The sequence below is a fragment of the Chaetodon trifascialis genome, chromosome 9, assembly GCF_039877785.1.
Source record: "Chaetodon trifascialis isolate fChaTrf1 chromosome 9, fChaTrf1.hap1, whole genome shotgun sequence".
NCBI lineage: Eukaryota > Metazoa > Chordata > Actinopteri > Chaetodontiformes > Chaetodontidae > Chaetodon > Chaetodon trifascialis.
This window is the reverse complement of record NC_092064.1, coordinates 29,255,207-29,278,843: the sequence shown is the minus strand read 5'-3', so window position 1 is coordinate 29,278,843 and position 23,637 is coordinate 29,255,207. Positions and strand designations below refer to the sequence as shown.

The 23,637-nt window shown below is 47.2% G+C and overlaps 2 protein-coding genes across 2 annotated transcripts; one reads left to right on the top strand and one right to left on the bottom strand.

Annotated features, from left to right (window-relative positions):
- The first annotated feature begins 3,387 nt into the window (after window positions 1-3,387).
- Window positions 3,388-9,386, top strand: esrrd (estrogen-related receptor delta). Its single transcript, XM_070969886.1, has 8 exons — window positions 3,388-3,604; window positions 4,399-4,690; window positions 5,168-5,321; window positions 5,815-5,931; window positions 6,356-6,448; window positions 6,544-6,705; window positions 6,794-7,066; window positions 8,526-9,386. Exons 1-8 carry the CDS (start codon window positions 3,546-3,548, stop codon window positions 8,762-8,764), a joined length of 1,389 nt encoding a protein of 462 aa, XP_070825987.1. The 5' UTR covers window positions 3,388-3,545; the 3' UTR covers window positions 8,765-9,386.
- Window positions 9,387-9,412: 26 nt separating this feature from the next.
- On the bottom strand, window positions 9,413-20,920 carry shkbp1 (SH3KBP1 binding protein 1). Its single transcript, XM_070969885.1, has 17 exons — window positions 20,751-20,920; window positions 19,947-20,000; window positions 19,513-19,558; window positions 19,304-19,436; window positions 19,011-19,091; window positions 18,694-18,861; window positions 18,422-18,512; window positions 18,056-18,246; window positions 17,836-17,951; window positions 17,655-17,742; window positions 17,401-17,517; window positions 15,648-15,818; window positions 15,379-15,534; window positions 14,354-14,450; window positions 13,882-14,066; window positions 13,579-13,681; window positions 9,413-13,016 (listed from the first exon to the last, which is right to left on the bottom strand). Exons 1-17 carry the CDS (start codon window positions 20,807-20,809, stop codon window positions 12,266-12,268), a joined length of 2,607 nt encoding a protein of 868 aa, XP_070825986.1. The 5' UTR covers window positions 20,810-20,920; the 3' UTR covers window positions 9,413-12,265.
- Window positions 20,921-23,637: the final 2,717 nt, after the last annotated feature.

Below are 23,637 nucleotides of genomic sequence, written 5' to 3'. Positions count from 1 at the left end.
AAAGCTGTCTGTTTGTCTTGTTTGACACAGAGCAGAGACAATATGAGAGGCAGCGGCAGGGCGAGCCTGAAGGTTGCTGGTTCAAATCCCACCTCCAGCTGCTAAAGTGTGGTGAGGGAGGAAGTGAGGCGCGGCGGGTCAGTGTCAGTGCGTGGAGGAAGGACAGATCAAAGTATGACTGCAGGTTTTTAGTTTTCAGAAAGACGAGCGAATCAGATGACGTGCTGGTGACACTGACCAATAGGAGCGCAGAGCGCTCTTCACCTGTAAACACGATGCTGTCGTTGCTTCAAGGTGGAACTGATGGGAGTCTACACTAGCATGTTGCTAACAGCTAGCCTCACGTAGTGAGTGTTTGTTGTGGTGGAGTCACCTCAGGTGATACTCTCGTGCTCATCGGCTCTAATCCTCCACCTGGCTCCATAACCTTAATGCCTGCACTGTTTATGTGGATCCGGGCTCTAAGCCTCTTTACGTTGTAGGCCAATCTGTCCACACACAGCACACACACCTTCACCTCAGGCAGCATTAATGGGATTACAGAGGTTCACCCAGTACTGAGGCTGAAACTGTGAGCCAGCGGAATATCAGCTTTCACTTCCACTGCAGCACTGAGACACTCACCACTGCAGGTATTACACACACACACACACACACACACACACACACTGCATCACAAGCTTCAGCTGATCCCAGTGAGCGGCGAGAATGAACAAACTGCAGCACTGAGCTGTGAGATTCACACACACGAACATTTCTTTTAAAAAATAGTCCCTCCCTCCACAAACTGTGTGTATGCAGTACATATACATATATACAGCACCAAGTACTGCGTTCAAGCTCCTAAGTAAAAGTACAAAAGTATTAGCATCAGAATACCCTTAAAGTAGTAAAAGTTCTGGTTAATTTGAAAATGATCTACGTGCAGATTCTGATGACTGATGCATTCATGTGTTCATCACTTTAATGACTTCATGCTGCTCGCTAGTTTAACCTTTAATAACACTGAATCATGTATTCTGTTTTGAGGAAAAAGTCAAATATTTCCCTCTGAAATGAAGTGTAACAAAGCAGAAAATGGAAATACTCAAAGTACACATACTTCTAAATTGTACTTTTTTGCAGTATTTGAGTAAATGTACTTTGTTTTTTTCTATAACCTGCAAACTTCTCGATGTTTACAGTTAAAATACTCGTAGCAAACTAACGATGACGAGGGTTCTGAGCGAGAAGGAGAAACATCTTCAACACGATGAAGATGAGACGTTACACTGGAGGAGGATCAGCTGCACTTACTGTTATTCTGCCTGTTTGGAAGATCTGAGAAGAGTTTTATTGTTTGTTAGTTTGAGTTTCATAATCAGACGAATTAAGAAAATTAATCATTCACTTCTTATTGAATGTTGCTCTTTTTAATCCCTTACTTTTACGTAAAGCGACTGAATTCCTGCTGAACACGACGCAGCCTGAATGAGCTTCAGGTGGGAATCCCACCTGTGCAGGTGTCACAGCCAAAGACCTGCAGGAGGACCTGAAGAAGGCCAGAACTGAAGACTGAGCACAGATTTGAGCCTCATCACACCCAAAAGATGATGAAACATCGAGCCTGTAGAGTTCTGGGGTGATGAGTCTGGACCAGTCTGGACCAGTCTGGACTAGTCTGGACCGGTATGGACCAATGGGGACCAGCAGAAAACAACCATGAGTCAAGCATGGACCTCGTTCCTGGTTAGTTATTATTCATGTGCAGCAGTGACGGTTAAACACTTGAAGCTCCTGTGAGACGTGAACCAGCAGGAGGATCCTGGATGTGAGACCCCCTCTGGGACCAGGACCGGGTCCCCCGGCCTGCGGTCTGAGCCTCAGACCAGAAGCTGGAGCAGCGTTTGTTCTGCTGAGCCGAGCGCTGACTCAGAGCGCCGCTGACCCAGATCTGATGGAGGTGAGTGGGTCAGCCGTGAGAACGCCGTCAGGCTCTTGGAGGATTTCGACTCGTTCATCTCAGGATATTTTACTCAGATTATCTCGCTGCACTCGAGGATCGTTTCCCCGCTCTGCTGAGAAAATATGAAGCAAAGACGTTCTTCATCCTGTCAACTGACCAACGTGAAAACTGCAGTACTCATCAGTACCTGAAGTACTTCATGTTCACAATGAGTGTTTGGTCTGTGCGTCCAAAATATAGAACAACATGACGGCGGCTTCAAGCAACCGACCAATCAGAACACAGCACGAGAGACAGACAGGTGGACAAACAGAGAGACAGACAGAGAGACAGGTCTGGTTATGCAGCTCTTATGAAACAGCAGATGTAGGTGAGACTGATCTGAGCTGCCTGAACGTCTGAGGGTGAGATTAGGACATGGTGTGTGTGTGTGTGTGTGTGTGTGTGTGTGTGTGTGTGTGTGTGTGTGTGTGTGTGTGTGTGTGTGTGTGTGCTTCTCACATCGTGTTGTGGTAGAAAGTGCTGCTTCAGCATCCTCACTCACTCACACACACACACACACACACACACACACACACGTTAATCCTCGTCTCCGTTTCACCTGAAGCCTCACGTGTGTGTCAGTGTTTCCTCTGAAAACGTCTTTCGTGGACACTCTGTCCCTCTGTCGTCTCTCATGTCCGGCTCGTCCTCAGACTGTTAAAAGTCATTAAATGTTTTCTTTGTTCCTGCTGTGAGAGAACGTTCACCGAGAACCTCGAAAAGACAGAAAAGACGTAAAAAATGCTCGTTTTTACTTCATAAACAAATGATCCAGTTAGTTTAAACTGGACACCACTCGACTCTCGATCAGGTTAGCCACACATGCTAACGACACGCTGTTTCTTTATTCTGAGATTGAAGCAAAAATATCGAATAATTCACTTTATTTTATCAGAAAACTCATCTGGTTCCTGTTGCTCACCCTGATGAAAACATGTTTATTTGTAGTTTTTTTTTTTTTAATTAATGAAGATTTGATCTCCAGGATGTTTCTGTGTTTTCAGGACTAAATACTGAACCTCGTTATTAGAATTGAAGGTTTTTGTCCAGAAGCTTCTCAGAGGACGCGACTGTTTGAGGAAAAGTCGTTTAAAAAAATGAACTTTGTGGATTTCTTCCAGTCTGGTGGTCGTGCGGCGGCGTTGACACACAAACATTTCAAAGCTGCAGCTGGACATCAGCACAGAGGACAGTGTCCTACATCTGTCACTGTCCAAATCAATAGAGATGATAGAAGAAGAAGAAGTCAATCCTGTGTGCAGACTGCTGATGCTGCGTGCTGATTGGCTGCTCTGGGCCACGTCCCCTCCCTCCTGTCCTGTGGACAGACGGATAAATAAGAGCTCCGAGCTTCATGTCTGTCCGTCCTCTGCAGGAGACACTTCAGGGAAACTTTTCATCTCCTGCTGGTCAGAAAAGCTTTTTTCACCAACTGTGAGCTGGGTCTGTGAACGCACCGCCGAGGCCTGCTGAAGGCTGCTTTTTGGTGGATTTGTCAAACTGCTGCAGGTCTGAAGTCTGTGTTTCAGGCTGTGGAAGCTGATCTGGGATCAGGCTGATGATGGAGCTGAAGGACTTCTGTCTGACAGACGACTGTCACTTCATCAGTCCTCCGCGGTGAGAAACACAGCTTCCTGTTCTCTGCTCCTTCTTCCTCTCTTCTTCCAAACGCTTTGAGATGAAGTTCATTAAATGCCTGCGGCTCTAACAGCAGCACCAGGATCAGTTTAGAGCTCTTAAGTTAGAGGCAGAGTCTGAATTTATGAGTCTGATTGTGTCAACGTGGAAAAAACAGATGGTGACGATGTTTTTCATTAAAATCCTTATTTCAGATAATAATTCTTTAAATGTGGTTCTTAAAGAAGTTTGAACACGAACATCAAATAGAACAAACTTCAGAGGAAAATTACTTTAAATCCACCAGTACCAAAATGTTTTTAAGGATCTGAAACTCTGAACGAGCTCATGAATCTTCATTCATTAGTTGATCATGTTTGGATTAATAATCTGTGAAGTGAAATGAAATGTTTTTCAGTGTGTTTTATTTTGAAAGTGTGTCTGCATGTTGCTTATTTATTATTGCTAACTTGACTGGAGTGTGTGAATGAATCAGACACTTTGGTTTGACATCGGGTCGATTCACTTCCTGTTCTGCCGCTGATTAAAACCTCCAGTTTCCTTTAAGTCAAATCACGTTTCCAGATAAATTCAAGGTGACCTTCATCATTCGAGGCTTTTATCAGATTTGAGTCATCAAACTCTTTCAGGACCCTTCAGTTTAAAAGAATCAACTTTTAAAAGAAGAATTTAAAAGAACAGAAACAGACTTTTATTCTGAAAATCTCTGATTTGTGGCTGCTGCTGATCATTGACTTTCAGTTGTGTCATCTCACACTTTTCTTCCTCCTCAGCCTCCTGGAATCCCCCTCCTCCTCCCCCCCCCTCTCGTCCCCCGCTGATGAAGCTCAGTCTCCGGCTTCCCTCCCCCTCTCCTCCCCCCTCAGCCCCTCCCACTCAGTCTTCATCCTCCCCAGCCCGGCGTCCTCCTCCTCCTCCTCCTCCTACAGCCTCCTCTGTGGGGCGCCGGACCCCGACTCCCCGACAGGATCTAGTTCCAGCGGAGGAAGCGTGGAAGGCGGCGGCGTGGCGTCGGAGGCTTCGGTGTGTTTTTCGATGTCACAGTCGGGTTCGTTCTCAGCACAGGTAATCATGAACACACACACACACACACATACACACACACACACACACACTCACTACAGCACAATGTGGATTCATCTGCCGGCCTGCTTCCTCATGCGTTTTGTGTGTGAGGTGTGTTTAAACATTCACGCCTCCAGCAGGAACCAATGAGCTGAGAGCCACAGACAGGAAGTACTGAGAGATGGACCACAGAGTAACCGCTCACATGTCTGGTTGACGAACTGCTGCAAGCTAACCGCTAACACACTGGCTCGCCGGGTAGCGTTGGTTTTTCCAGCCGACTTCAGGTGAAACCACGCCCACTTCGGTCGAGGCTTTTGTCGTACAGAAGTGGGCATGGTTTCAGCTGATGCGGGTGGGAAAAGGATGGACATGCTAATGCTAATGCTAATCAGTCACAATAGCTGGCTGAGGTTCTCCATGCTGAAGGTCTCTGGGCGCTCTGTCATGGTGGCTTGAACTGTTACCTCCCTGCAGGTGGACTCCATCCTGAGGGGCGACTACCTGACGCCGATGGGGGCTGCGGGGCCCAAGAGGCTCTGTCTGGTGTGCGGAGACTTCGCCTCTGGGTATCACTACGGGGTGGCGTCCTGCGAGGCCTGCAAGGCTTTCTTCAAGAGGACCATACAAGGTGACGGCGGCGTGAATCATCAGAGGATTAACGAGCAGCTGATCAATACAGCGGCTCACTGCATTGATTACTGTGTGAAGCTGTGAGCTCACTCATCAGCTGCTGCATTCAGACCATTGATCGTTCAGTTTATACTCAGGTTCTGTACTCAAGTACACGTTTGTAGTACTTGCAAACAGAGAAGTTTAATGAGACAGCTGTGACCAGGACAGAGGAGGAACATAACGAAGTACATGTACTCAAGCACAGTATGAGTATTACCATTTCATACTCTGATTGTACTTCTACTTCATTCCCTTAACTTTATGATTTGAATCCAAAAATAAAATATTACATGTATTTCTACATAATGAGTACTTTTCCTTTTGCTACTTTAAGTGTATTTTGACGCTACTGTGTTCTGGACACTCAAAGTAAACCCTACAGTGCGTCTCTGACTGAGGACGTGATGTCACTGACATGTGGCATGTACTTCCTGTTTGTGGTTACCTAGGTAACATCGAGTACAGCTGCCCAGTGATGAACGAGTGTGAGATCACCAAGAGGAGGAGGAAAGCCTGTCAGGCCTGCCGCTTCCGGAAGTGTCTCCAGGCCGGGATGATGAGGGAGGGTACGCCACGCCCACAAAACGACACAAAACGACCACAAAGACACACAAAACAACACAAAACGACCACAAAGACACACAAAACAACACAAAACGAACACAAAGACACACAAAACAACACAAAACGACCACAAAGACACACAAAACAACTCAAAACGAACACAAAGACACACAAAACAACACAAAACGATGAAAAACGACACACAAAACAACACAAAACGATGAAAAACGACACAAAATGACACAAAAAACACACAAAACAACTCAAAACAACACAAAATGACTACGAAAACAGACAAAACGACCGCAAGGACACACAAAATAACACAACATAATGACAAAAATACACAAAATGACCAGAAAGAAGCACAAAACGAGAAACGGCGTGGAGGACAGCAGCTGACAGGACGTCCTCTCTGTGTCGCAGGTGTCCGGATGGACCGGGTGCGAGGGGGGCGGCAGAAGTACAAGCGGCGGGTGGAGGCCGGCCTGGGCTCGTACCTCCACCCCGTCAGCAGCAGTGCGTTCTCGCTCCTCCATCTTTTTTCTGCTCATTCAAACGTCTTGACCGCCGTTTCACTTCCTTATTTCACTTCGTTATTTCCTGTCTTTCAGGAAACAAGGTCGTTTCCCATTTGCTGCTGACCGAGCCCGCCCCCCTGGCCGCCAATCAGGACGATTCGACCGATGACGGCAGCCTGCGGACCCTGCTGACCCTCTGTGACCTCCTGAACCGGGAGCTGCTGGTTCTGATTGGCTGGGCCAAACAGATCCCAGGTACGCAGTGCGATCACCTGGAGGGTGAAACGATCCTCCATGTTTAGAGACACACCTGAGTGACACCTGCTCTGCCCGCCCCTCTCAGGTTTCTCCGGGCTCTCTTTGGTCGACCAGATGTCGCTACTACAGAGCGGCTGGATGGAGGCGCTGCTGGTGGGTGTGGCCTGGCGATCGCTGGCCGCGGCGGGGGAGGAGCTCGTGTTCGCCGGAAACCTGCGGATGGACGAGGATCAGTGTCGAGCTGCCGGATTGGCCGACCTGTACGAGGCGGTGCATCACCTGACGGCTAAATACCGGGCGATGAACCTGAGCGCAGAGGAGGCGGTGACGTTAAAGGCCATGGCGCTCGCCAACTCAGGTACACACACACGCACACACACTCACACCTATCAACAAACAGAGTTTTAAAAAAATACACAAATCAAATCCAGTGTGGAATGTAACAAAGTACATTTACTCAAGTACTACTCTTTGAGGTACTTTAACTTGAGTATTTCTGTTTTCTGCTACGTTTCACTTCTACTTCACTACATTTGTTTCATTACTTCGTTACAGCTTTCGTTACTTTACAAATGAAGATTTTACATGAAATCAAAAGTAATAGTACTACTAATACTTGAACCACAGAAAACTTCAGTACTTGTACTACATGAAGCTGAGAGTACTTGAGTACTTTGATATTACCTGTAAACTAATGCAGTAGCCTGCAAAAACAGATCTGTGGGGGGGTCTGAACTTAGTGATTACTGATATTGATCAGAGGCTGAAGCGTCAGTATTGATCGTCTCAGGAGGACGATCAGACGTGACGTTGGATTCTGGTGGAATTACATGTTTGTCTTCATTAAGTCTCACATTCAGACCCAAACCAACATGTTGGTCCGTCTCTAAATACTGTGTGACTTCCTGTTTGACTTCCTGTCTGACTTCCTGTCTGACTTCCTGTTTGACTTCCTGTCTGTTGCTCATTGGTTCCTACTGAAAACGTTCATCATCAAAAACTCAAATATTTGGTTTCATGTTTAAAAGCTTCAGTCATCAAACAGCTGCTCACTGTAGGAACTATTTTCAGCAGCAGATGAATCCACATTTGGTGCTGTAGTGTGTGTGTGTGTGTGTGTGTGTGTGTGTGTGTGTGTGTGTGTGTGTGTGTCTGTGTCCATGGTGATGAAGTGATGTGTTTGAATGGAGCTTCAGAGGATGAAGATCAATCAGCTGTGATTAACACTGAGCTGCTCGGAGGGTCGATGCTAACAATGCTAACAATGCTAGCAGTGTGTGGACAGCTGTGTGTTAGTTTATCAATAATCATCATCTGACACTGTCCTGCTGAAGCAGTGCATGATGGGACACTAGTGGGTCCCTCTAGCTGAAGTCTGGTCAGTCTCCCACCGTCTGAGCCTCGGATCAATAAACTGTATTGATAGACTCTGTTCTGGATCTATAAACTGTTAACTGTCAGCTGTGTGTGTGTGTGTGTGTGTGTGCGTGTGTGTGTGTGTGTGTGTGTGTGTGTGTGTGTGTGTGTGTGTGTGTGTGTGTCTGAGTTTCTCTGCTCAGTCCATTAACTGAACATCAATAGTTGACACAATGGAAGACGACGCTTGTGTGTGTGTGTGTCTGTCTGTCTCAGGCTGACCTTGACCTTGGCTGTCTCGTGTCCTCTTTGTGTCCTCGTCAGTCGTCCATCTGAACATACATACATACAAATATTAGAAATCTCCTGAGCAGCATCAAACAGGACTTTAAGAGTACTTTTACCTCAAAGCTGTACTTGATGTCCTCCTCTGAATGTCCTCTTTCGCTCTGTCCCGTCAGACGCCGACCCGGTGGACTGTCCGGACTCGGTGCAGCGGTTCCAGGACGGGCTCCATGAGGCCCTGCATGAGTACGAGTCGTCCCGCGGCGAGCAGCGCCGGGCGGGCCGCCTGCTGATGAGCCTCCCCCTGCTGCGGCAGACGGCCGACCGAGCCGTGCAGGCCTTCCTGCGGCTGCACCGCCGCCGCCGCATCCCCCTCCACAAACTGCTGCTGGAGATGCTGGACGCCAAGGCCTGAACGGGACTGTATGTCACCCTGAGACCAGGATCCTGAGAGGACCTGCTTTATCTGACCGAGGCTGAAACCACTTCTCATTGCTGCCGTTACTGGAGGTGAAGCTAAGCCCCGCCCACAGATCGTGACCCCAGGTGACGGCGTCAGACCGGAGGCGCTGAAGACGCCAACAGAACAGTATCGTCTGCAAAGAGACGCAGAAACGCCACTGTGCTAACATTAGCATGTGACCCCTCGCTACTACTGCAGGTGCTAAGCTAGTTAGCTGCACATGCTAACATTAGCAGACACTGTGAGTCAATAAAAAGACTCGACCTGCCTGCCACACATAGAAACTGCTGCTACGCTATGATTGGACAATTGCTTTTTGGGGGCGGGGTTTAGAGCAAAGAATCAGTGGACGAACACACCTTCACCTCACGTCCTTCATCACCATCATCATCATCATCATCATCATGACCGTTGTCTGAACCAGAACAATTTTCATAAAGTTTGGAGTTTCAATCTATTTTTGTAAACAGACGATGACGTTTTAATGTTGTGAACTTTTGTTTGTCTCCGTTTCCTCTTTAGCTTTAATGTGTAATGAGTTCATTAAATGCTTTTGGAATAAAAACAAGATTTAGTTGATTCTTTGATTTTTTTAATAATATTAAAGAAATACGACCACAGAAACAACGTGAGACGTCTGAGTTCAGCTGTTAACAGAAATGGATCAATAAAGTTTCATGTGATAAACAGACATACAGGAAGAGTTCAGAGTCACAAATGCTGCATTCACAGGTAGTGGGAAACATGGAAATCCACAAGAAAAAAAAAACATTTCAAAAACTGGACTGCATCAAACAATCATATTATTCATGATCTCGCTAATAAATGTGAAAAGCAGCTCGTTTGGTGTTTGAGATAAAACGATGATCATTTATTACTGTTTGTTTGACTGTTTGATCAATTTAACGTCATCAAACAGCAGAAATGCTCCAAAACCCAAAAATATTTTATTTCCAATTATAGAAATCAGAAAAAAAAAAAAAAAAATCGAGTTTTTTTTTCGAGCAGGAGTAATTAAGTGAAATAAATTCAGGTCTTAGTCATCTGCAAAGTTCAATAAAATCAGACGTTTGAAAATAATGAAATCCAATAATTGATCATGAAATCAGTTCAGAATGAATCAATTATTTCTCAAACTGTTGGTTCGTTTATATATTTTTGTTTATTCATCTGATTGGTTGAGCAAAAAGGAAAATCATTCTGTGACTTATAATCAATAATCGTTTTCTATCATTTTCACTCAAATACCAAAATATTCCTTTTTTTCCAGGTAAAAAACAGAAAACATTTGACTTGTACGTCAATTTATTTTGTGTATTTACAGAGAAAATAACGGCCAGATTAATCAATATTTGATCGATAATGAAAATAACTTTTGGCTGCAGAGAAAAACATCAGAAAACAAAGTTCACGAGGACACAGATGAAAGACGGCAGCAGGAGACATGTGATGGACTGACAGGTTTGCACCCTGGACGAGGAACAGGAAGTCCATCGAAGTAAAAGCTTCTTCCTGTAATGTCAACACTTCCTGTTACAGGTCTGAAGTTTCCTCATAAGCTTCCTGGAAAGAACGATGTTCTACGAGACGAGTTTGTCCAACATCACATTCAGAACCATCATGTCTCAGTGCAGCGTTTCACTGGACTCAATACTCATCTTTACTTCAGTAAGAGTACAAATACCACAGAGTACAAATACTCTGTTACAAGTAAAAGTCCTGCATTCTAGATTTTACTGAAAAGTACAAGAATCAAAATATACTTCAACTACCAAAGGTAAAGGTACTCTTCATGCAGGACTTCATATTATTGAATTATTGTTGTTGATGCATTTATGTGTTCATCACTTTAATGTGAAGGAGGAACTGAATTTACCTCCAGGGATCAATAAGTATCATCTAATAGTAGATATTAGTTGATTGATCACAACGTTCGGAGTAACATGAAGTAAAAAGTACAAATATTTTGTAACTCATTTCCATAAAACGAAGTTCTTTCCAGATCATCACTGAAACTCACAGTCAGGTGGCAGCAGAGCCGACACCTGATTGGCTGTGACGGTGAGGCGTTCAGGCTCGGCTCGGCGACAAGTGAACTGACAGAAGACAATGTTTTTCTGTTGAAAAGACGAACTTAAAAAAATAAAGTTTCTATACAAACTTCTAGAAAAAGATTCCGGTTAGAAAGATTCAAATGCTCAAACTTTTCATCTCTGCTGGTTAGAAAAAGCTAAAAACGAGCTGCGACGCACAGCAGCACCGTCCGTCCAGTGTTTGCATCCCATGTTCACCGTCTTTTAGCTCTGTTTTCGGTCTCCACCTCCTCCCGAGGGACACTTCTGTCTCAGCTAAATGTCTCAGACAGGAAATGGACCGCAGACGCCAAAACCTGAAGCTACAAAGAGGCTAACGAGCTGCAGGTAACAGCCGGTTGGAGGGTAAGCCCGGCCCACCTTAGTTACTGTTGCTAACCTGTCGAAAAACGATGAATCAAAATTCATCATCGTTTCAACAACGGGCCTTTAATTTCAGACAGAAGCAAACAAAAGCATTTTCTCAGCTAGCTGACAGGATCATCGGTAGCTTGCTGAGATAAGTTAATGCTAACGCATTAATCGGTTTCCAGCTGACCAGTTTTAAAATGAGAGCCCAGGAAAGCTGCATGATATCATGCTAAGGCTAAAGCTATGTCGACATCCACACCAGCTGTACACATCAAGACAAAGCCGCTAACGCTAACTATAACACACTCGCACTGACTGGATCTACCATGTAGGAGAATTTCACTTTTTTTTGGGTGACTATGATGATGATGAAGATGATAATGATCATCATCAGCTGGTGAGGATGATGACTTTTCACCTGGAACATGTTAGCTTTAGCCTCAGTTTGTTAGCATGATATGTGCAGATCTTAAAACTGTTCTTCTCGTTTTTAAACGAGCAGCCAGAAACATTAAAGTTAGCAGCTCAAGGAGCTAATGTTAGCTTAACGAGCTAGCCTGCTACAGCTGTCGGTTCACGACAAATAAGATGCTGCTGTTGATCTTTTCTGCCTGAAATCAAAATTCATTGGTTCATAAAGTATTATTTTGATGTCCTGTGAGAACTGAATGATTGACAGGTAAGCAACAGCAGCTGAGTGGGCGGGGATTACATCTACGAGTGAGCCCTTACACATTACAGTCATTGATTTATTGATAAAGTTGATTAGTGCAGCTTCAGTAACACAGTGGAGCCTCTCGGCTGTTTGAGGAGACTTCATTTGTCCTGATCCGGATCCTGAACCTGATCCTGATCCAGGAAAAAAGCAGCCACCATGTGGTTACAATGGCCACAGAGCTTTGTTTGACGGCTGATTGGCTGTCATGTCTCGACGACCACAGAAATCCAAACCTGCTGAAAACACGAATCAGCTCTCAGGATCGTCTGCTCTCAGAGTCTGAACAGCCAATCAGAAGCTGGTCTCGTTCATGTGCGGTTTGGGGCTGGTGGGCGGGCCGGCGGCGGGGTCATCCAGACTCGCTGGGCTTTCGGGGGAAATCGGAGCATCGACAGGAGACGCTGCAGCGCTGCGGCGAGGTGAGACGGGCGCCTGAGGCCGGGTCGGGCTCACAATGGGGGGTGGAGGTGGGGCGGGGCTTGTTGGGGATGTGGGAGTTGTCCTGCGGTGTGAAGAGGATGAGGATAGCGGCGGCGATGACAGAGTTGAAGGTGTTCCTGGAGAGTGGCGTGCACCGGGCGACACAGAGAAGGTGTTGGGGGTCCTGAGGCCGAATCTGGCCTCTAACTCGCTGCACACCGCTAGGCTGCGCCTGACGCCCTCCGCCCCCGCTGGAGCCCCGAACGCAGAACCTGCCGCTGCCTCTGAACCCTTCGCCAGCTCCTGGCAGCGCTCCACGAAGCTCCCCCTGCGGACAGACCCCCACTCTCTGTCTCGCTCCATGCGTCTGGGCCGGGGGCTGGCGGTCTGGCCGGGGCTCGACGGCGAGCTGTGGCCGTAGGTGGCAATGGTCAGGGTCTGCGGTCCGGCTCCGGCTGAGGGGCCGGGGTCTCTGACGGGTTTGGTGAGGGGCACGGGGGGCGGAGCCTGTCGGGGGAGGCTGCCGCACAGCGAAGCCGACGAACCCGAAGCTCCGGCTCCTCGTCCTCCTGCAGAGTGGAGACGATCCGTCCTGAAGCTGTCGCTGAGCTGAGAGTGGAGACTGGAGGGACAGGAAGTCACCAAATTCATCATCATCATCATCATCATCATCATCAACGACAACAACAACAACAACAACATGAGCAGAGCATGATCAGTGTTTCGGGACGCTACTTCTACGTAGCATTGCTAGCTTGTTTAGCTGTAGAAGTCAACTGTGACGAAGCAGCACAGCCAAAAAAAAAAGTCTCTTCATCATGAGACACTTTTCTTTGTCTTTAGTTTTGAGGACTGACAGCGTGAAACATTTCAGATGTAAAGACGAGGAACAGAAGAAAAACCCACTAATGACTTGCAACACACTAACTTCCCAAATTAGCTGTCGTGGAGTCACATGACCAGACCCAAACTGCTCCTTGTCTAGGCTGCAGGCTACATTAGACGCTACGAGCATAACACACTCTAATCTCTCACCCAGCTTTCAGCTGCATTGTGGGTAATATAGGAAGAAGAATATATGGAACAAAAACGATGGTTCAACAACTGTGAAGGATTTGTTTGTTACATTATATGAGTTTTGATAATGGATGTGTGTGTGTGTGTGTGTGTGTGTGTGTGTGTACCTGCAGGTGGAGGCTCGAGGTGTGCTGTCAGGTGTTCTGGTCAGAGCCAGGTCACACTGGTCCAGCAGCTCCAGCAGTTCCTCCTCTGTTGGCCCGCCCAGTGCTGCAAGACAACCAATGAGAGGCCACATTACTCAGTGACCAATCACAGTGCTTGCAATAGTCACTTCCAAAGGTAATCGACCAATGACAGAGCAGACATCGCTCTTGGACCGACCTCCATGTTTGTAACAGAACGATAAAGCTACGCTGTCTGTGGCGACGTCAGTGGACAATAAAGTCGTGTGTGTTCAAGAGTCTGACCTCTGATGTCGACCTTTCCGGCAATGTCCATGGCGGTCGTCAGGTCCCACATCTGGATACTGCCGTTGCCATGGCCACTGAACAGGTATCGACGGGGCCGAGAGCCGATGCGACTCGAACCTTCACACTCGTGCACCATGAAGGCCGTGATGGAGGTGCCGTCCACTGAGCGCACCTCACACACCCTGGAACACACACACACACACCAGTTTATTAACATTTAAAATGACAGGAGGTGATGAAGGTTGTCCTCTTAATGCCACACAGCTCAACCCTCACTGGTCACACACACACACACACACACACACACACACACACACACACACACACACACACACACACACACACACACACACACACACACACACAAACACACACACACACAAACAAACACACACACACACACACACACACACACACACACACACACACACACACACACACACACACACACACACACACACACACACACCTCTTTCCATTGGACGACAGCCTCACGTAGAGTTTATCGGTGTCTGGTACGACCCTCTGGATGAACACCTGCTGGTCATCTCTCTCTCCATACGGACCTGAAACCAGAAGACTCTGAGTCTGAGATCAGGGCCGTTTCTCAATACAAAGTACGCCAAGTTCGGACTTACGAACTTGGCAGTTCGGACTTAGCAAGTTCGACTTAGGAGTACAGTCTCTCCAGGACGGGAGGACGCAGGACCGTCATTCTGCAATTGGGACAGCAGCGTACTTGATGACGTTAGCAGGACGACACATCTCCGAAAACTTTGGATCAAATTTTAAACTACGCGCTATCGTGATGAATCGACCACAGATTTTAAGTTTTAACGTCCACTTTCTCACATAAAATAATCTTAAAACCACATTCCGTACTACTGAAACAGCAGTATTTCCAAACTTGTAACTTATAGTTGTGAGTCCTCTCCTCCGGCATCGTTGCGACGAAATGCATTCTGGGATACGTGGTTGCCCCAAGTCCGCACAAGTCACCATCCGATGCATCCTCGATAAAGTGGGAGGGGCAAGAACACATCCGCGTATTTGAGCGTACTTGTCGAGATGCGGACTTGAGAATTGGAACCGTACTTGGACTCAGAGTGATGACGTTTCTCAAGTACACAAGAACACAAGTACAGAGAAGAACGCATATTGAGAAACGGCCCAGGGCTCACGTGGAAGCTGTGACCTTTGACCTCTGTGACCTCTGATGACACCTTTACACAGAGTGTGACCTCCACATCACAGCATGCTTCATCACTGCCCTATGGTGGTCACTCTCCAGTCAGACTGGGTTTTCGTGGGTGTTCGTGTTCCCTGGACTGAAGCTGGGACACCTGAGCAGGTGTTTGGAGCTGGACTGAAGAACTGTTACGTCTAACGCCGACATGTTTTGTGTGTGTGTGTGTGTGTGTGTGTGTGTGTGTGTGTGTGTGTGTGTGTGTGTGTGTCTCATGTCATGGTCTCCATGGACACACTGTCTCTTACCGATCTCCGTCCCAGCGCTGCAGCCTCCGTGTCCGTCGATGTCGTCCAGGCTGAGGATCTTGAAGGAGGTGAGCGGCGTGGACCCCGGCTGGGTGGAGATCATCCCCCTGAACCGAGTCACCGTCCACGTCCTCACGTGGTTGTTGTCAGCGCAGACTGACGGACAGCAGACATGAAAAGCATCAGTGAGACAGACGGAGACAGACCAGACTGACGCTGAGGCACATGTGACGGTCTGACGGTGCGTTTAAAGCCTCTCAGACTCTGACCTGAGATCAGGTGTTTCTCAGACAGCATGATCTTGGTGACGGGGCTCCGGTGGACAGAGAAGGTCTGGAAGAGCTGCGGCCCCGAACCGACCGTCTCCGGGTGCTGAACGATGACTCGAACCGTCCCGGAGCTGGTCCCGTACGCGATCTCGATCCAGTTCCCGCTGTCACCTGATCACATGACCGACACGTTTCAGACTCCGGTTAAAGGAGTCTAAGAACAGTAGTAGTAGTAGTAGTAGTAGTAGCAGTAGTAGTAGCAGTAGAGGCAGTATAAGACCAGTAGTAGCAGTAGTAGTAGTAGTAGTAGTAGTAGTAGCAGTAGTAGTAGTAGTAGAGGCAGTATAAGACCAGTAGCAGCAGTAGTAGTAGTAGTAGTAGTAGTAGCAGTAGCAGTAGCAGTAGTAGTAGCAGTAGAGGCAGTATAAGACCAGTAGCAGCAGTAGTAGTAGTAGTAGTAGCAGTAGCAGTAGAGGCAGTATAAGAACAGTAGCAGCAGCAGTAGTAGTAGTAGTAGTAGTAGTAGTAGTAGAGGCAGTATAAGAACAGTAGCAGCAGTAGTAGTAGTAGTAGTAGTAGTAGTAGTAGTAGTAGTAGCAGTAGAGGCAGTATAAGAACAGTAGCAGCAGTAGTAGTAGTAGTAGTAGTAGTAGTAGTAGCAGTAGCAGTAGCAGTAGTAGTAGAGGCAGTATAAGACCAGTAGCAGCAGTAGTAGTAGTAGTAGTAGTAGTAGTAGCAGTAGCAGTAGTAGTAGCAGTAGAGGCAGTATAAGACCAGTAGCAGCAGTAGTAGTAGTAGTAGTAGTATCAGTAGCAGTAGTAGTAGTAGTAGAGGCAGTATAAGACCAGTAGCAGCAGTAGTAGTAGTAGTAGTAGTAGTAGTAGTAGTAGTAGTAGCAGTAGCAGTAGAGGCAGTATAAGAACAGTAGCAGCAGTAGTAGTAGTAGTAGTAGTAGTAGTAGAGGCAGTATAAGAACAGTAGCAGCAGTAGTAGTAGTAGTAGTAGTAGTAGTAGCAGTAGCAGTAGAGGCAGTATAAGAACAGTAGTAGTAGTAGTAGTAGTAGTAGCAGTAGCAGTAGTAGTAGTAGTAGTAGCAGTAGCAGTAGCAGTAGCAGTAGAGGCAGTATAAGACCAGTAGTAGTAGTAGTAGCAGTAGTAGTAGTAGCAGTAGTAGTAGTAGTAGTAGTAGTAGTAGCAGTAGTAGTAGCAGTAGTAGTAGCAGTAGAGGCAGTATAAGACCAGTAGCAGCAGTAGTAGTAGTAGTAGTAGTAGTAGTAGTAGTAGTAGCAGTAGTAGTAGAGGCAGTATAAGAACAGTAGTAGTAGTAGTAGTAGTAGCAGTAGCAGTAGCAGTAGAGGCAGTATAAGACCAGTAGCAGTAGTAGTAGTAGTAGTAGTAGTAGTAGTAGCAGCAGTAGCAGTAGTAGTAGAGGCAGTATAAGAACAGTAGTAGTAGTAGTAGTAGTAGCAGTAGCAGTAGCAGTAGTAGTAGAGGCAGTATAAGAACAGTAGTAGTAGTAGTAGTAGTAGTAGCAGTAGCAGTAGCAGTAGAGGCAGTATAAGAACAGTAGTAGTAGCAGTAGTAGTAGTAGTAGTAGTAGCAGCAGTAGCAGTAGCAGTAGCAGTAGCAGCAGAGGCAGTATAAGAACAGTAGTAGTAGCAGTAGTAGTAGTAGTAGTAGTAGCAGCAGTAGCAGTAGCAGTAGCAGCAGAGGCAGTATAAGACCAGTAGCAGCACTGTGGACAGTTGCTTACTGGTTTTGGGCGTGAGGTAGACGCTGAGCGCAGTGATGGCGTCCTCAGTCGGGTCTCTGTAGAGCTCCGTCACCAGCAGGTCGTTGTCCTTCATCCTCAGAGGAAACTTCTGCACATCTGACAAACCGACCAATCAAACAGAGCCGTCATGAACTGCAGCAACCGTCTCCTCAAACTGGATCTTTATTGATGGTAACCCTGGCGTGTCTGCGTGTGAGACAGGTAAGCTGTGAGACAGGTGAGCTGTGACTCACCTATGTAGTAGATGGAGCCGTTGTTGCAGCCCAGGATGAGGAAGGAGCCGGCGGTGTCGTAGCTGCTGATGGGAACCACGTCCTGATTCTGCAGAGAACATCACACTGCACTCGTCAGTCTGACGCACAGCGACCGTCAGGAAGCAGCATCCATCAGCGACCTGAGTGCGTCTCCACCCACCTGCCAGTGTTTGGTGACGGCGTTCCAGACCCCGACCTTCCCTGTGTGGCTGGTGGCGATCAGCTGGTTACCAACGAAGAAGAGAGCCTCGACCGGGACGTTGAGACTGAAGACGCCTGTGGCAGAGAGACAGAAGTTAACATCCTGACAGAGACACATCAAGGCGGCGGGACAGACAGAGACACGGGACACCGCAGACGTCTCGTATCCAGACTCGCACCGATTTCGTTTCCGTTGCCGTCCGGGCAGATGGCCCACAGGATGATCTCCGTCCCCGAGGCCACGGCCACCATCTTGTCGTTGTCTCCCAGCGAGCCGGCCATCACCTTGGCGTTGAGCGCGACTCTGTCGATCACCCAATCGAGACGAGGAGAGGTGAAGACCTGCTGCCACCCGGTGGACTCCTTCACCCTGAGGACAGAGGAAGAGGAGGCCGTAACAATCAGAGACATCTTCACTAGAGACTGAGGAGGAGGACAGAGGACTGATAGAGAGCGTCGGCACAAGACGGCGAACACCTGAAGCTCAGCTCAACCAATCAGCTTCTGCTGATGCCTCAAACATGGACGCCGTGTGCAGTGTTCACCTGTAACAGACGACAAACTGAGCGTAGGCCACAGCGATCCAGTTGTGATGACCACAGATGATCCGAACCATGCCGGGATCTGAAAACTGACCTGCACACACACACACACACACACACACACACACACACACACACACACACACATTAGTTCAAATGCTTCCCTAAAAAAACACTCAAAATCGTTTGTTTCACAATCCAGAAACTTCATTTGTATTTATTTGTGTGTGTGTGTGTGTGTGTGTGTGTGTGTGTGTGTGTGTGTGTGGACCTACCAGGCGTCCTCTCCTCAGCGATGGCTCTGCCGAGTATCCCAGAATTCCCCAGGTTGGGGGGCATGGTGTTGCTGCGTCTGACCGGCGCTCTCTCCGCAGGAACGACTCGTCCCGCCATGAACTGCGATCCCGCCACGCTGTGACGGTTGCGGCGCTTCGCTGGGTACACTGGGACGACACAGACAGGAAGTGAGGACATGGAAGGTTCGTGTGTCTGGATTCAGGGGCGGAGCCTCTGAGCTCACGAAGAGGCGTCAACAAACCAGAGCCTCACAGAACGTTTCAGGGCTGAAAGCAGGTGAGTCAGCTGAGCTCACCTGGCGGAGGCAGGTAACCGTTGAACAGCACGTTTCCACAGGAGGATCGGTCCAGCTCGTCACACAGCTGCAGCTTCCGCACTGTCGAAAAACAGTCACTCCATTGGATCATACAGCAGGAAACCATCGACTGCAGCGAAGCACTGATGTCTTTGAGAGCGTCAGAACACGAACAAGGCTTCAACCATCTGATCGGATCTGATCCACCATGAGGTCGACCTGACCTCTGACCCCGTGGACCGGGCTGGGGGAAACCCAGCCTGTGTGTGTGAGTGTGTGTGTGTGTGTCTCACCTAGCGGCGTGATGCCGTAGAACTCGGCCTCGTGCATGAGCATGTGCACGTTGATGGAGCGGGGGTGCAGCTCTTTGGTCCGCAGGAAGTTGAGGATGGTGGCGAACAGAGAGGGGTCCCTGTCGATGAAGATCTACGGAGGGAGAGGAGGGACAAAGGTTATTACCTCCCACAGCGAGCGACGGGGATGAGACAGTCGGCGTACTCACAGCTCCAGTTTCATCCTTCAGCGTCGAGATGCGACCGCTCAGCAGACTGCAGACAGAACGCAGACGAGCATCGTGTTAGCCAACGAAACACCGCACAGACAGTTTCCCTCTGCTTCAATGTTTTATTAACATTATACGTGCTGTTAGCTCGTCTGTTCTGCTGAGGCTGCTGCTAATCCTCAGTGTGACCGGACTCTGGACTCACTGCTGGTCCACGCACACCCATTTATTCTTATTGCACACGTTCATTCCCAGTGCTGTGTTTGCCAGGCAACATAAAACTGATAAAAGTGCAGACTTTTTGAATGGAGTTTGGCATTGGACAAGCATGAAGTGTGTGTGTGTGTGTGTGTGTGTGTGTGTGTGTGTGTGTGTGTGTGTGTGTGTGTGTGTGTGTGTGTGTGTTTGTGTGTGTGTGTTTTCTCGTCACTGACCTGGAGAAGAAGGAGTCAGGAACCCATGTCAGAGTCTGTCGGGAGGTGCTGAATCTGTAAACAAACAGACATTCATTTCATTAACTCTTCTTCTTCTTCTTCTTCTTCTTCTTCTTCTTCTACTACGGGTTCGTTTCTTCTTCTTCTACGGGTTTTCTCTTCTTCTCATCAGTTAATATTGACCCAGCACTTACCAGCTAGCTAGCTACATACCGAGTTCCATTGTCGGACAGAGTTCTTCTCTTCCAGACCACACGTTACTTTACACATGAATAAAACTCCAACTTAAAAATCGTCAAACACGGACGTTTATTCATATTTTCCTTCGCGTTTAACACGAAACCGCTAGTTTAACGCTACCTCCACTTTGGTTTGCACTGCTTCCATTATCGGACATAAACGTAGTAAACGTATCGCCGTAGTTTCATTTTAACGTCACTTTACTCGCTCTAAATTAAACCAGTCCCCTTTCTAGCGCGACTATGTGCTGAGGAAAGTTAAAGGATTCACTCGTTCACGTTGTTTAACAATAAATGGAGAAATTTTGAAGACAATCACAAAGAACCGTCGAGCTCAGGACGCGACGGTGAGGTTTGAGTTAAAAACTGCTGAAGCAGAGTTTGTTTGAGGAGCGGACTGTTTATCACTGACAGACGAAAGTTAGAGGATTTGTTGTAGTGTGAGATTTTAACTCGCTGAAAACACCGGTAACCTGCAGGGACGTGGACGATCACTTCCGCCCCTTTATTAGCAGCGTTCCTGGCAGCTAGCTGCGGTTAGCCGCAGACCCGTCCGGTTCCTCACCTCTTCCCTCCGACGTTCAGGTGGATGATGTCCCCGCTCCTCGCCGTGTTAGACATCATCTGAACTCTCAGCTCCTCCGGCACATTCAAAACAACATCAGCACTTTTACATTTTAATCCGTCTTCTGGATAAATTCTGCTTCCGCTCTTGTTTTCAGGACAACTTCCTGTCGCGCGGAGAGGCGGAGGGTGAGAAGTAAAACCAGGCGCGGAGTTTCACTGTAACCGGGAGACACAAAGCCCGGAGCGGAGCCCCGACTGGAACAGGACTACAAACTCTCTTATGTCATGATGTTCTCACAAATTTAAGGCTAAAAGTAAAAATGCTCCAGATGTAATTCAACCACGTTCAGTTATCATTTCATCACATTTGTAGTCCGGAAGAGGCGCGATGTTTGCACATGCGCAATGCGAAAAGTCAGTTCTCAGTTTTATTTACTGTTTTTGTTTTTAACTTTATGTATCAGTGCCCAAATTAATTAATTAATTAATACATGAGCTTGATTTTCAGTAAATTAAAGAAAAATGCCAAAAAAAGACAAAACAATATTGATTTCCATCCATCCATCCATCCATCCATTATCTATACCGCGTATCCCTTTCGGGGTTGCGGGGGGCTGGAGCCTATCCCAGCTACAATGGGCGAGAGGCGGGGTACACCCTGAACCGGTCGCCAGCCGATTGCAGGGCCACGTGAAAGGACAAACACACATTCACACTCACACTCACACCTACGGACAATTTAGAGTCATCAATCAACCTAATGAGCATGTTTTTGGTCTGTGGGAGGAAGCCGGAGAGAAGCCACGCATGCACGGGAAGAACATGCAAACTTCATACAGAAAGGCCCCGTCTGACCCGGGGATCGAACTGGCAACCTTCTTGCTGTGAGCCTACCTGCTGCGCCACCGTGCAGCCCATGTATTGATTTGTATTTCCGAATTAAGTCCTAATTTATTGACATATTTGTGATTCTCCCACTTATTTGTGTAGTTAAATATTTGTTTCTACATTTATTCACGTATTTACTGATCTTCACATTTATTAAAATGTAATAAATATACCAAATCTATTCCCAGTGAAAACTGTTTATACGATCAAATCAATTGATCGATCGAACACTTTGAGCTTCTGTCGTCCAGTAAAGTGTCACACTGAGACGTGAGCGCTGTGCAGATGTTCGCTGTTGTTTCAGCAGAGATGAACAGAGATGCTCCACTTCCTCCTCTCCTGTCTGACATCTTCCTCTTCCCCGCTGGATTCCTCTTCCTCCCATTCTCCTCCAGAGCACAGGAAGCACCTGTCCTACAGGTGGGCGGGACTCCCAACACAGAGACACCTGCACGGCCGACCCTTCGGCTCCATGCTGCTGGAGTTCAAAGTACATTTACTCACATTCAGTTCTGAGGTACTTGTACTTTACTTGACTGTTTACATTTTGTGCAGCTGAACACTTCAGAGGTGAATACTCTACATTTTACTGCACTACATTTATTCATCATCACATTTACTGGACAAAGTAAGACTTCACATGAAACACACAGGTTCATACTGATTAAAGCTGGATTATGAAACAGCCTCAGAGCTCATCAGTATAAACATTATATATGAATAACATATTGTTGAGTTTCAGGTGTTTCTGAGTCACTTCCATCAAAGACACGTTTCCTCCAAACGTCTCACATGGTTTCATTTAAAAACTGTTTGTGGCCCAAAGAAGAAAAACATCCAACATTTTACAAAAAAAAGGATCAAATCAGAGAAAATCTGATTGTTCAAGACTTCATTTTTCTTCTTTGCTCTCACATTAATCAGACTGCTCAGGTGACCCCCCCCCCAGGTGACATGTTCTAACATGTCAGTCACTGCACACGCAGTACTTTTACTTCTCATACTTTTACTTTGCTGATAGTACTTTTAGTCAGGCAGGATTTTGAATGCAGGACTCGGTTTAAAACATCTGGCTGAGACGCTCTGCAGCTCCTGATGGACCTGATTCTTATCAATACTGTCAATCACAGCAGGAGTGTGTGTGTGTGTGTGTGTGTGTGTGTGTGTGTGTGTGTGTGTGTGTGTGTGTGTGTGTGTGTGTGTGTGTGTGTGTGTGTGTGTGTGTGTGTTGCATCTGCAGATTTTTCTCCAGGAAGGTGGAGGACGGCTGGTGAAGCGGGGGGGGGGGGGGGGGGGGGGTGGCTAAAAGTAGAAAGAAGCAAATAAAGGAAGAAGTGAGAACATCTGTCCAGCGTCAGTCTGGACGACATCCTGTTACCTGCTGACAGACTCACCTGGACCTGCTCTCGTCCTTCTGAAGTCCACACGGAAACAACGAGACTAAAGAAAGGACAATTTAAAATTCACATGAGACCAGAAATGCAAAATAAAGCCAAAATAAAGGCAGAAAAGTGACACGAGTCCACAGATGAAACATTAAATAACAGCAAGCTGACATGAAAACAGCTAAATGGTCACGAATACGTCGCTTAAATGAATGAAATCCATCAGTTGAATAAAAGTCTGTGATCTTCAGGCTGAAGAACGTCTTTAAAGAACAGTTCTCAGTGGACAAAAAGCAGCTTTTCACAGAAGACGTTCAGCGTTTTCTGGAACCAGCGATGTTTGATCAACCTGAGCAGACGTTTTCTGATTAACACGCTTTTTCTGTGTGATGGTGGTGATGAGATCAGGTTCAGACGTTCATGCTCTCCTCAGGATGAACTGACTCTTCCTCTAGCGCCACCATCAGGTCAACATCTGGTTTATGAGCAAATACCCGACATATTCGACATGCTAAGCATTAGCATGTTTGTTACTGTGAGCATGTTAGCAGCTAGCATGGCTGCAGCCTCCTGATGGAGACAGAGACACTGACAGAGAGAGAGGGAGGGACG

Coding starts and splice junctions, on each gene's coding strand:
- esrrd (XM_070969886.1), top strand. CDS start 3,546: ATGATGGAGCTGAAGGACTTCTGTCTGACAGACGACTGTCACTTCATC. Junction 3,605..4,398: donor CACTTCATCAGTCCTCCGCG/GTGAGAAACACA, acceptor CTTCCTCCTCAG/CCTCCTGGAATCCCCCTCCT. Junction 6,449..6,543: donor CCTCCACCCCGTCAGCAGCA/GTGCGTTCTCGC, acceptor CCTGTCTTTCAG/GAAACAAGGTCGTTTCCCAT.
- shkbp1 (XM_070969885.1), bottom strand. CDS start 20,809: ATGATGTCTAACACGGCGAGGAGCGGGGACATCATCCACCTGAACGTC. Junction 20,001..20,750: donor CTGAACGTCGGAGGGAAGAG/GTGAGGAACCGG, acceptor GTTTGTTTACAG/ATTCAGCACCTCCCGACAGA. Junction 18,862..19,010: donor CGGTTACCTGCCTCCGCCAG/GTGAGCTCAGCT, acceptor GTGTCGTCCCAG/TGTACCCAGCGAAGCGCCGC.